The following is a 14,418-nucleotide window of genomic DNA, read 5'->3' on the forward strand; positions in this document are numbered from 1 at the left end:
TATTATTAAAAATGTGGAATGATTAAATTTACAAAACCTAAGTGTTCTTACTCGTGAAGAACTTTTACTTGCCTGTCATAATTTTAATTTATACATTTCAGAGAAGAGACTAGCTTCTTCCAAAAGTACTCCATGGATAACCAGCATCTTTGATTATGAGGACTCATTGCTTCCAAGATAGTTTTGTCATATCTAGGTTTATCTGTTAATGTGAAAGTTACATGCTCTTAATATGAATAGCATTGCAATCAAATTGTGAAAAAATATGTATATATACAGATAGTTTTTTTCATCTCAGTGCATTACTTTAAACTCCTTGAGGGAAGGGAATAAACAAATCGCTAAAAATTTTAAACATGTTACCAGTAAATATAAAGATATGGACCCTTTGGGCAAGTTGATTTTCAGCTGATTCTTGTAAAACAACTTTCACTGTTTGTTCTATTAGCAAGAGAAGCTGAGTCACTGAGACCTAATGGGCTATAACCAGTCAGACTCCTCTGTCCATGGAATTCTCCAGGAAAGAATACTGGAGTGGATGGCCATTCACTTCTACAGGGAACTTTCTCAACCCAGGGATCTAAGACCTCTCAATGGGACATAGAAGAATGAGTCAGATTCCTCTTTACAAACCATCCATGTTACCAGATTCAACAGACCAATCATCTTTCTAATGGGAAAATCAACATGTGAAAACTTGGCAATGTTTGAAATTTGAAAAAAATTATTTTACACTTTATATCCTGAAAACATAACATGAGTACTTTTAATCAGAGAGAACATATAATTTTGTGCTTTGCTTTACTCTGCCTGAAGTTGTACTTAAACATATTTCATATGATATATTACTCAGTTATAATCTTAAATGCCATATAATATTCTATCAGTTTACAAATAGTCATTTAAATAAAGCTATTTTTTCCCAGCATTTCACTATTTCTGAAATGATGGTGATTAGTACATTTGTTCATGTAATTTTTTCTTTCTTAAAATGTCCTTAGGATAACATCTCAGAATTGTAAATGTTAAGGTAGTATAATTTTTAATACTCTTATTAAAATATATTTTCCAAAGTTGATGGGGACTTTCATCACATATTTTATTGTTTGAAAATATTTGTTAATGTTACCAAGTCCTGGAATAAACATATCTCTAGGATTTTATTTTATTCAACCCCAAAGAAGTCCTTAGGCCAGTTGATGCTATTTAAAATTGTCATGTTTGATAGAATTTAGTGGTGACAAAGAACATTTGGGAGGATTACACATCAACCTAGAAAGAAGATTTCTTTTTTTTTTTTTTTTTTTTTAGAAAACAAATACTTTATTTTTTGTTTTGTTTTCATTTGATAACCTTTAAAGTTTCTTAATTCAACTAGGGCAAACATATTTACACAAAGCCACCAGAACAAGGATCACTTAAAGAGCTGGATGTAAAAAATATTATTGCAGTATACTACAAATATGGAACCTTTTTTATATGAGCTACAAAAAGCAGCATTTACGTTTATAGAGTTCAGTGCAATTTTTTACATTAAAAAAATCCTATAAATTAAGAAGGAAACATCAACATGACAGAAGAAAATACACCCTTCGGACACATGAGCTCCTCTCTGTTCCGCAGCTTCTATTCATGATACGATCTTCTTTTCTGGGATATGCAGATGTCTCTTCTGGGATGAGGGACACAAGGACAACAGTGCCAAACGTGTGGCTCTGTTTGTGTGGGAAGTGGATCAAATGACAGCCTGAGTGGCATCTGGTTCCAGGTCAGACTCCCTTTCCACCTCACTCGGGATAAATAAGGTCACCAAGGTCAAAGACACTGAGAAGGCAGGACCGGATGGACAACCCGCCAACCAGAGAGGAGGAAAATGTTTTAAAATTTATACACAGAAGTGCAGAGGATAAAAAGGGAGGGAGGAGGGGAGTATCTAAACTCGACAGTTTGGGGATGTTGCCGAAGAGGGGTGGGTAGCACTTACTGGTGTTCCCTAGCCTAGAAACACAGGAGAGGGAGGGACAAACAGAAAAGGAAAAAGGGAAAAAAAATCCCTGATAGTAAACCCAAAGCAAACCTCAAATCTAAAACCACCCCTGCAAGCCAAAACTCACTTCTTTGGCTGTCAGACACTGCCCATTCCAGCTTCTACTTGCTGGTATTAATGGCTCGACACCCCAAAAGAAGATGCATGGGTTACCTTCCCTGGCCCTGTCTGGGCTCCTGTCCCCTAACTCATGTGCCATGGCTGGGGGGGTGCTGCATGTCCTGACCTGAGAAGATGGGGTGAAGTAGTGGGTGAAGGTGGAGGGCAGTGGCAGCTGCTGCAGCAGGCCAGGGAGCCAGCAGGGTAGGGTAGAGGGCAGCGTGTGGAACAGGGTGGAAGGTAAAGGGCCCGGGATGGATGGCTGAGGCAGGAATGATGTGGATGGGGTGGCTAGCCAGAAAGGTGGCGGGATGACCAGGGATGATGGAGTGAGTGAGGTGGGACAAGGAGATGGGGGTCAGGTGGGGCTGGGGGATATGATGCACTTGGGCTAGTGGCTGGGGGTGAGGGTGGGGGTGAATGCCAATGGCAGCGGCAGCTGCTGCGGCATGATGCTGTAGGATGGCATGCTGCACAGTTGTGATGGAGGTGGCAGAGGCCGTGGCCGGCTGCTGAATGTGGATAGGCTGCAAGGCTGGAGTGGCTGGGGCCAGGGCGGCTGAAGCGGGGAAGGCTTTCACCTGCTTGGCCAGAAGCTGCTGCTGGATGTGCTGCTGTGCGGCCTGCTGGAGCTTGCTGTACTTCTCCATCTCCTCGGGAGTGAAGGTGATGGGCTGGCTCTCCAGGGGGGCGAGGGATGCATCCTCGGCTCCATCAACTGACTCAATACTGGGTTCCCCACTGGGCGGTGTGTAACCGGGGAAGGGCTCGAGGTCTGATGCTATAGGCAGCAAGCTGGACTTCACAGGGCCTGGCTGACTGCCGCTATCCAGGGACTCAAGGGTGTCCCCGTCGCTGGGGTCAGGGAGGTAGTTATGGGAGATGGATGGGTCCCCAGGATAGCAGTCAGAGTGCACTGGGGTGCCTAGCGGAGCCACAGGGTGATCAGCAGTAGCTTCTTCAGACTTTGGCTCTTCTGGGGGTGGGTCTGATAAGGGGCCAGCTGTCTCCTCTGAGGGGAACTGATGTCCAAATGGAGCATCACTATTCCCTGGAGGCCCTTCTTCTGTCTCTGACTGTTCTTGCTCTTCTCCCCTTTCTAAGCCAGACTCTTCACATTTCTTGGCGTTGGGCTTTCGGGTAGCTGGGAGCTTCCCTATCAGAGGAAGGACAGGCTTGTTGCCAAGAGAACGGGGGAGCTTGGGTCCAAAATAACCTTGTGGGGGGTCCTTGAGCTTGAGACCGGCTTTATTAGGGGTGGCCAGCACCTCCTCACTCACACTGGATTTCTTTATCTAAGTTACAAGATAAGAAATTGAATTGAACTGAATTCCTATTGCAAATGGAGCATTGTGCTAAGGGATTTCCCAGGTGACACTAGTGGTAAAGAACCTGCCTGCCAATGCAGGAGAAGTAATAGATGCATGCTCGATCCCTGGATCTGGAAGATCCCAGCAGGAGGGCATGGCAACCTACTCCAGTATTCTTGCCTGGAGAGTCCCATGGACAGAGGAGCCTGGCAGGCTGCAGTCATAGAATTGCAAAGAGCTGGACATGACTGAAGCAACTTAGCACACATATGCACACTGTGCTAAGACTATAATAAAGTTTCAGTACTTATGCTTACTCCTTGGAAGGAAAGTTATGACCAACCTAGATAGCATATTCAAAAGCAGAGACATTACCAACAAAGGTCCATCTAGTCAAGGCTATGGTTTTTCCAGTGGTCATGTATGGATGTGAGAGTTGGACTGTGAAGAAAGCTGAGCACTGAAGAATTGATGCTTTTGAACCATGGTGATGGAGAAGACTCTTGAGAGTCCTTTGGACTGCAAGGAGATCCAACTAGTCCGTTCTGAGGAGATCAGTCCTGGGTGTTCATTGGAAGGACTGATGCTAAAGATGAAACTCCAATACTTTGGCCACCTCATGCAAAGAGGTGACTCATTGGAAAAGACCCTGATGCTGGGAGGGATTGGGGGCAGGAGGAGAAGGGGACAACAGAGGATAAGATGGCTGGATGACATCACCGACTCGATGGACATGAGTTTGAGTAAACTCTGGGAATTGATGACGGACAGGGAGGACTGGTGTGCTGCAATTCATAAGGTTGCAAAGAGTCGGAAATGACCGATCGACTGAACTGAACTGAACTGAATTTATGATACTGTGACTATAGAAGAGTCTCAACTTAGTTTAATTTAAATATTGTGTCAATTAACTGGCAGGTTTGATTTATAAAGGCATATCCACCAGGGTCTCCTTGGTGGCTCAGACAGTAAAGAATCAGTTTGCAATGAAGAAGACCCAGTTTCGATTCCTTGGTTGGAAAGATCCCTTGGAGAAGGGAATGGCTACCCACTCCAGGGTTTTTGCTTGGAGCATTCCATGGACAGAGGATCCTGGCAGGGTACAAATAGTTGGACATGACTGAGTCCTTATATATAAGATATAAATATCTTATATCTAGAAAAAGTTATCCCCCAGCATATTATATGTACATTATTTTCTCTGTACAGTATTGATTGAGAGTTCAGGACTAGGAAAGGGGAAGTTTTAGTTGTTTAGTAGCTCTAAAATTTAAAAAAATAGTAATTTTTATTTAATATATATTTATTATCTATTATTTGCCCAATAATATTCTGCACACTAAATTTATTACAAAAAAGAAATGGAAAACAGCCAGTGATAGTATTAACGTTTAAGAACTAAATGATAGTATTGTAGAATATACTGTGATGGGAGGTATGTATATTTACTCAAAGTGGAGTTGCTTAAATACTGAATTTGACTTGAATCTTAAACATGTTACGCTGTAATATCATTGCGAATATTGAAACGGAAATGGAAAGAAGTGATAGCAAGGACAAAGTCTCAGAAGTGAGGTTCAGGCTCGTGGGTGGAAAGTTCGACACAGAAATAAGCACTTTTTAGATTGAATTTTTATATATCCAGATGTATATAGAAACAAGCTGGTAAATAATAATAACAATAGACAACATTTTTGAATTCAGTTCATATTCTGTAACAAGTGCTACCCTAAATATTTCATGAGTCATTTCACTGATTCTCACAACACTATTATGAGTGTGGTATTTTTAAGCCTATTTTATAAATAAGAAAACTGAAGCTCAGATAGTGAACTACTTGTGCTGAGATTCTATTGTGGGCAAATGACAAGACTGAGCTTCAAACACACTCCTAATACTCGGGCTCACATTCTGAGGGTCATGACATGGCCATGACCAACCTTCTCGGACGAGCTGCTGCTGGTGAAGTAGACTCATCTGTGAGTGGTGGAAGGAAGTCCATTCTCTTCAAGAGATAAAACACTGAAGGCTAAGGAAATGGAGACTCCCCTTACACCTTGAGTGAAATCTTTAGAAAATATGCTTGTAGTATAATTAAACTTATTTTTGCTTTAAACATATAATTATTTTTCTGAATTTCTAAATTGTCAATATCTTCAAAATAATGTATCATTTGGTGTATGAGGAAGATTTGGAATCCTCATTGTATTTGTTTATTTGCCATAATTTTGTGCAAGATGCAGTTAAATAAAAAAAGAAAATGGAAGCAGGCTATGATAGTTTAGGCATGACTGAACTATAATTAAACACATTTATTCTGCTTTATGTTTTCCCTGAGGAGATAAGTCCTTTAGGGATATTACTTAATTATTTAGGTCATAATTTTCTCTTTCCATTTAAAAGTAAGAAAATTAAGCCAAAGTCATGTGCAATAGCAGAACTGTTATTCTTAGAAAGACTGAACAATTGCCCAAAAACTCTACCAGAGTTGATTCTCTACTATTACTACAATGATAGAATCCTATCATTGAATCTCTACTGAGATGGGAAAATCAAAGCAATGCTTCTGCTGTGTTCAACTAGGAAGGTCTTTATGGATCACATAAGTCACAGAAAGGAACAGATGCACTTGAACTTGCTTGGGAATTGACTAGCACTTTCTGCTTTGGCTTTCAATTTAAAATTTGAAAAAAAAATTAGGTTGTATATATGAAGTATTTGATTACATGGCAAATACTATGTGATTAAGTTTGTGAAATATGATATTTTTCTCTTAATTTTCTCTTAATGTCTTTTTTCCTTAAATCAAAATTGAAATATAAGGTTATAAATTCCCTTAGTATGAAATGTATGATGAATACCCTTGGATCACAGATAAAATCTATTTTTAGTGATCTGATCTCCTTGTGAGCTGGTCCATGAGACAAAATTTACCTTAATTTCAGGAAATGTGCTTGTAATTCATGCATAATTGTGTCAATTACTATTAATATTGCATCCATTAATATTAACATGATATCTGTAATAGCATAGTAAAAAGACAGTTTATTTCATCAAGTGTATTTGCCATTGATACCTACAGTTTTATATTTATAATAATTGGCAACTTGGAGAGTGTTTTATTCAGTGAGGTTATAAAAACCTAAGTGTGGAAGATTCTATGCCACAGGGAAAGCTAGAGTGCTCCACATTATATAAGGCAGAATAAAAGATTTTAATAGAGTAATAAAGCTACAGTTTTAGAAGCCAACACTAATGGTTGTGGTAAAAAGGATGTCTACATGACTCAGAAATACCATAACTTTTACTTTGTATTAAGTTAATGAATATCAGTGAGAAAATGTAACCTCTTACCATTTACTAAAACATATTGCATTTATAATTTGAAATAATTGATACATTTCTGCTCTACTAAATTTAAGGTGATTAGCAAAAAATAAAATGAAGATTGAAGGATAAATGTGAATTTCATACCACCAGTATTTTTAGTCTGTATTATTTTGGCTTTATACGATATTAGAAGACCTATGCAATTTTTTTATTGTATACTTTCACAATCATCTTGATTTTATCATGGGATATGACAACATCTAATGTTTATTTTCTCTTCCACCTGGGAGTAGACATATACAAGACACAGTTTCACAATAACCATTCTAAACTAGTGTATTTTAAAAAGAGACAGCTATTTTATAATCTAGTGCTAATAACATACCATGACAATTTCTTTAACTTCTATTTATACTTACTGAAAATTTAACTCAAAGAAAATGATAATGGACTAAACTATTTAAACTTGCCATCTACTTGTTTATTTGAGGCTGGTAAGCTTTTTACTCACTTTTACATGCATAAGAACACTCTTTTCTTTCCTATTATAAAATGGTTTTAGAATTTTCTTTATGTTTTTTTAATTTTTTATATCTGTTTTTCTCTTGATGAGAGGTGACTCTATGTAGAGGAAGAGGCATGGGTTTTGGGGACAGGAAACGTATTAATACAGATTATTACTCTGTAGCATTTGGCTTTATGTAAATCTTATAAATAAGACAGGGAAATCCAGGATCTTTCTAAATATTAAATGAGATAACAGAGTAGTAGTTTATAAAATTCAAAGACATTACAAAATTTTATTATTAAATTGAGAAAGAAATATGTCTACTTCTTTAGGGTTAGAAAAAAGTAAGTTAAGTAAAATAGCTTAATATTCACCATTAACTTATATTCCCAACCATCTACACTAAGTATTACCAGTGCTTTGATGTATTAGCCAGTTAGATTTTTGTCTTTTAGCACTAGTCAACTAAGAACTGGGCTTCCTTCATGGCTCAGCTGGTAAAGAATCCTCCTGCAATGTGGGAGACCTGGGTTCAATCCCTGGGTTGGGAGGATCCCCTGGAGAAGGGAAATGCTACCTAATCCAGTATTCTGGCCCGGAAAATTCCATGGACTGCATAGTCTAAAGGGTTGCAAGGAGTCGGACACAACTGAGAGCCTTTCACTTTCACTTTCAACTAAGAACTCTGCCATATTTAATGAAGGGTGATTTAGGTGTATTGATATAATTCTTATATTTGTAAAATTATTGCAATCAAGTGTCAGTGTGGAAATTAACAGACCCAAGTCTCTATATCAACTTGCAACCTAGTTGTTAAGTTTGGTAAACTTTCTGCTTAGTGCCAAAGATAAATATCTTAGGTTGTAAAGAATGTTCATAATATATGCAAAAATAGTAAGTATCCTTGCTCTTACATATTTTCTGTCACATAGTCTTCTTAATAATTATGTGTTTATTTATTTGCTTATTTATTTTTTGTAACTGTTTAAAATGTAATGAAACAAAGCAACTTAATGCAAGATAAATTGAAAAAAATGTGAGCTGGTTTTGGTCCAGGGGTCATAGTGTGCCAATCCCCAGTCTGGTAGAACGAATGCCATTTGAAGCTGCTGCTGCTAGCTGCTAAGTCACTTCAGTCATATCCAACTCTGTGCGACACCATAGACGGCAGCCCACCAGGCTCCTCCGTTCCTGGGATTCTCCAGGCAAGAACACTGGAGTGGGTTGCCATTTCCTTCTCCAATGCATGAAAGTGAAAAGTGAAAGTGAAGACACTCAGTCATATCCGAACTTTTAGCGACCCCATGGACTGCAGCCTACCAGGCTCCTCTGCCCATGAGATTTTCCAGGCAAAAGTACTGGAGTGGAGTGCCATTGCCTTCTCTGCCATTTGAAGCTACACTATCTTAAATTCACAGGGGAGAAACTGTATTATACTTAAGCAAAGCTGATCTGCTTATCCAAGGGCAAAACATAATTTAAAACATTAGTCTAGTCCACTTCTCTGGATGTACACCTATTTTGGAAAATCATTCCTTGCTTTTTTAATTTGAAAATGATATATAAAACATTTCAGGTGCTAGTGAAGATGAAATCAAAGCAATGTTAATTGTTGAAAGTATATAATAATAGGTTTCAAAAAAATGAGCTAAAATTTGTATAAAAATCAATACTACAAAGAATATATACAAAAGTGTTTTCTCATTTCAACTTGGAGTACTTTTAACAATATTGTCTTGTCAGAAGGCAGGTATCTTATTTCTGCATGCACGTGGAAAATAACTGAAATCATGCCATGCACTATCACCAAAGAGAAAAATAGCAGAAGTTGGAGAAGAACACATTGTGAAATCCAGATTATATCTGGATTTAACTGCCCATAGATGCTAATTTTCATCTATATCCCAGATGGTGGTAAAATTAATAAAACCTTTCATGTGTATTTCAGAACATCACAGAAGCCATCTGGCTATTGACTGTCACCTTAATTTTTAGTGTCTTTATTGTGAATTTTACAGTCCAGCATACCATGTTAATGTCAGGGAATGTTTTATCATCCATATTTAATTATTAAGTACTTAGAAGCATTGACATTTTGAAAGCAGGTATGATAAGACTGATTAAGATCATGCCCATACTCACCAAACAGTATGTTGGAAAATTCTTTGCAATTCAAGCCAAAAGACTATTGACCCGAAATAGGCAGGTTTCTTAGTTGAAAGTATTATGCAATTTGCATTATATCTGGTGTGACAATTCCCCAATTCACTGAGTTCATATAGACTCAGTTATAATATATTGTTAAGTTGCTTTCATAAAAATTCATAAGCAATAATTTTTGTATGGAAAGTATAATAGATAAACTCAGAGCCAAGAATTAAGAAAATTTCCTGACTTGAATACATGTTTGTTATTTGAGTAAGTTAGAGATAATGAAGAATTCATCTGATGCTAGTACTATTCTCAAAAAGTTAAGGATGCTCTATGCTTTGGATACTAATTAAAATGTAAAGTCTGTCCTTTGCTGTAGCTTAGGATTCCTATTATTATTCTACAAATGAGCAGAATATTTAAAAAGAGTGTGTCCCCCATGTAAACGCAAGGTAAGAAGCATAATTCTTTAATCAATATCTAGAAGGAGAATCAGCAGTTTGAAATTTTATGGACCTGTTTTTAATTTCCATTTGACTATTTAAAAACACACCTCTTCTTGTGGCTTTTAATGTTTGCAAAAAAAAAAACCTGATGATTGGATTGATTTTTTTATGTGAAGACAGCATGTCAAAAAGAAACTTGATAGATGTAGAGAGAGCAAGGTCTGTTTTAGCATTTAGAGCCTAATAATGTCCACTTGCCAGCACAAAAGAGCATGCTGTCAATACTTTGTAGCATTTACAATAGGGAAGCAGTCCTAGATGAAAAACTGATAATCTGCCGGAGAGATCAAAATACAGGACCTATTTTTAGTAACTTACAAAACATTCCAAAAGTCTCTGCAGGGTTCACAATGGTTCTCTGTAGGTTACCCAGCAGCAAAGGACAGTGCTGGAGCAGGCTGGAGTAAAAACAGTGATGAAATCATCACTACTATTAAGGAGCACTAGCATTGATTTGCAATCCCCTTCCCTCTGCCCAGCCAAATGAATATTTCCTTGAGGGCTGGAATATTGTCTTACTTTTCCCTGTTTTCCCTACATTTAACACGATGTTGGGTAGTGTTCTAATAACTTAGGACTATTTGGTGAACTGGTGCAGTGGTAAAGAATCCACCTGCCCATTAGAAATAATACTGCAATAAACCTCCTTGATGAAAATCTCAAAAAAAAAAAAAAAAAAAAAAATCCACCTGCTAATGCAAGAGATACAGAAACAGGAGTTTGATTCCTGGGTTAGGAAGATCCCCTGGCAGAGGAAATGGAAATCCACTTTAACACTCTTGCCTGGAAAATTCCATGGACAAAGGAGCTTGGCAAGCTACAGTCCATGTGGTGTCAAAGAGTCTAACACAACTGAAGCGACTGAGCTCTCTCTCTCTCTCTCTCTCTCTCTCTCTCACACACACACACACACACACACACACACATCACACACTAACCTAAGAAGCTCTAACCCGCATATGGCATAGAATTCTCTATAAAGAGCTGTATACTATCAGAGAATAGAGATCATATCCGGAGAAAGAGCCAATGCAGAGGAAATAATCAAACCAGAGCTCCACCACCATTTATATCAGAATAAGGGGACCAAAATTCACAACTGTGGTGTCAGATATAAGAATAGAAGCAGCACTGTTGATATTAAGTAACCCAGATATGTGGTAACAGCAAAGGATGTGGAACCAAAACAAGCTCCTGTGGAAATGGCATTTACAGCTGCCCCTGAAAAAAGTCAGAATAAAAATGAATACCAGCATCAGCCATATCACAGTGGAGAATTAGACTGGAATAGCTAATAGAAGCATTGACTCTACGAATCCATTACTCAAGACGGGGTTGGAAGCTTCCCTAAAAGTTATAAATAGGAGGGGGTTTAGTCGCTAAGTCGTGTCGGACCCTTGCAACCTCATGCATTATAACCAGGCAAGAATATTGGAGTGGGCTGCCATTTGCTTCTCCAGGGCATTTTCCCATCACGGGGATTGAACCCTGGTCTCCTGTATTGCAAGCAGATACTTTACCGACTGAGCTACCATAAATAGGAGGAAGTGGAGTCAAATTGGGACAAAACTGCCTCAGGACAAGAACATGTTTAGAACATTATACAAAAACTCAAGATTACCTCACTTTGGCCCAATTAAACCAGTAGGCAAGACAAAGAGAGGATACCACAAAACATCACAGGGAAGACTGAAACCTGGAAAAGAACAGACATTACCTTTTCTCAAGGCCAGGAACTGGGAACATTCTGACTCCAATGCATTTTTATCACTTTGTGGCTGAAAGATAAATGCCAACATGAGACCTGGAAATCCAGAAATGTAGGCAGAGATTGAACCAAAACATATAAAATTATTTTCTAGAAATATATGTGCCCCCAGAATATGAGGATAAGTGCAAAGATTCTATATTTCTTCTTATATATAACAGATATTCAGTTTTCCCATCTACATGATGACAGTCTTTCATAAAAATGCAGGTAATTACAGATTCAACAATTTACTTTTCCTATGAATGATATTCAAATACTGTGTTCACATGTGACTTGTCTGTGGAAAAAGTTAAATCAGTCTTTCCATTCCCATTCTCTCAGTCCATGCCTCAACCACTTATTTCTGTCTGCTACAAAGGTGGAGATTCATGTAGTACAAAGTAACTTAATAATAGCTCAAGTAAAATATAATTAGGGCCATAGAGCTGCTGTAGCAAAAAAAAAAAAATACACACTATGCCTTTCAAATTCAAGTAAAAATTATTTTTAAAATGTACTCATAAAATGTCTAAAAGAATATTTATGAGATAGGACTGAAACTCAGGTTACTTTCCAGGTAACCTGTGTCTATTTCTCTGTATTTTTTACTTTACCCACATGAATTTTGTTTCCTTAACATTTTTAATAAGCAAAATCTATATGTAACCATAATGTCAAAGTCAATATTAGCTTAAAGTTTTAATCAGTAAGCCTCAGTTTGTATGGGGGCTTTCTTGGTGGCTCAGATGGCAAAGAATGCAATGCAGAAGACATGGATTCAATTTTGGTCAGGAAGATACCCTGGAAAAAAGAATGACTACCCACTCCAGTAATCTTGCCTGAAGAATGCCATGGACAGAGGAGACTGGTGGACTACAGTCCATATCATCGTGTAGAGTTGGAATGACTGAGCAACTGACACTTTCACTTTAGTTTGTGTTGTGCATTTGTGTGTATACATGTTATCTAAAAATCTAGCTGAAAAAGAGAATGATGCAAGAGGTTAGGAAACAATGTTATAAAGGAGTCATATCTATCAATTAATAATAGAGATTCAGTAGACATAGTTTGTTGAGGTTAGAGTATGAGTAAAATACAGCTAAGCTTTCCTATTTTTAAAGATGGAATTTATCATCTTCATCATTGGGAGTCTTGGTGCCCTCCTCCTGTCACCGTTATTGTTATAACAGCTGCAGTTGATTTATTTCCATTGTGTTCTGTGCTTCCTATTGATATTATCCTGATTCTGTTGCCCCCATAATACAGAGCAAATTCTATACACCAGAGGACCTTTCCTAAAACCAGTTTAAAGTTTTCTATCTTAAACTTTTTGGGAATCACTAGATCCCTTCAATGCAACCTTTTTTTATCGTTTTTGTTGAGGGAAGGAATTTTTTAGAATCTTTGTACACAAATGAATAACTAACAAATATTTTGAAAGCTGAAAGTAATACTTCTGTGTTGTGATGGCTACAACATCCCAAAATGAAGCATTTATGAATGTGACAGAGTAGACAGCTGGCAAGCCATTAAAGTTCTTAGGAAGTTAGTTAGTGTTACATGGAAGATATAAGTATGTATTTATAGGGATATATTTGCTGTGAATTGGCTATTAAGTGGGGAATAAACTGATTAATTTGTATAAAGAGATCAACAAGTATTTCCACAGATAGAAGTTAATTTTCCCAAATGCTGTCTCAGTTAGAGGATATCTGAAGTTCCAGGAGTATTATCTTTCTTCCTTTCACAGAGTTCAATTGTTTATTTTATATATAACCTCTATGTTAAGACATATACAACTTAGTAAATAAATTACATCCTGTTTTGGCTATTTCTAATATTCTGCTCCTCTAAGAAAGTGTTCTGTGTTGATGAAGCAAAATGTTTGGATGGCTACTTGTCTTTTTCTTCTCCAGTGTCAGTCAGTTCAGTCGCTCAGTCGTGTCTGACTCTTTGCGACTCCATGGACTGCAACACGCCAGGCTTCCCTGTCCATCACCAACTCCCAGAGCTTGCTCAAACTCATGTCCATAGAGTTGGTGATGCCATCCAATCATCTCATCCTCTGTTGTCCCTTTCTCTTCCCACATTCAAGCTTCTCCAGCATAGACACACCCTAAGTCCCTAACAGGTTAAGATCCTTTGCCTAGACAATTAGAAGAATTAGGAGGGAAGTTATAACTCTTAAGATGGCCTGATGAATATATGCAAATGAAGAAGGATGTGGAGATGTGATCTTAGACGTAAAATATGTGTTACATTTCAACAAGGGGAAGAATTTATTGAAAGGTAAAAACTGTAATGAGTCAACAGCCTCATTCAGAGTCATTGTTGTTCAGTTACTAAGTCATGTCTGACTCTCTGCGACTCCATGGACCGCAGTAAGCTGGCTTCCCTGTCCTTCGCTGTCTCCCAGAGATTGCTCAAACTCATGTCCATTGACTCAGTGATGCCATCCAACCATCTCATCCTCCGTTTCCTCTTCTCCTCCTGCTCTCAGTTTTTCCTGGTATCCAGGGGTTTTTCCAGTGAGTCAGCTCTTCGAATGAGGTGGCCAAAGTATTGGAGCTTCAGCTTAAGTCCTTCCAATGAGTATTCAGGGTTGATTTCCTTTAAGAGTGACTGGTTTGATCACCTTGCGCTCCAAGAAAATTTCAAGAGTCTTCTACAGCACCACATTTTGAAAGCATCAATTATTTGGTGCCCAGCCTTCTTTA

The 14,418-nt window shown here is 38.0% G+C and overlaps 1 protein-coding gene across 1 annotated transcript in view; it reads right to left on the bottom strand.

Annotated features, from left to right (window-relative positions):
* Positions 1-1,315: 1,315 nt before the first annotated feature.
* LOC102279862 (G patch domain-containing protein 8-like) overlaps positions 1,316-14,418 on the bottom strand; it is a 30,432-nt gene continuing 17,329 nt past the window's right edge. The window contains exon 3 of the mRNA XM_005902738.3: positions 1,316-3,441. Within this exon, the coding sequence (XP_005902800.2) occupies positions 2,236-3,441 (1,206 nt within the window). The 3' untranslated portion in view covers positions 1,316-2,235. The remainder of the gene's footprint in view (positions 3,442-14,418) is intronic.

The sequence above is a fragment of the Bos mutus genome, chromosome 1 (genome assembly GCF_027580195.1).
Source record: "Bos mutus isolate GX-2022 chromosome 1, NWIPB_WYAK_1.1, whole genome shotgun sequence".
Taxonomy (NCBI): Eukaryota; Metazoa; Chordata; class Mammalia; order Artiodactyla; family Bovidae; genus Bos; species Bos mutus.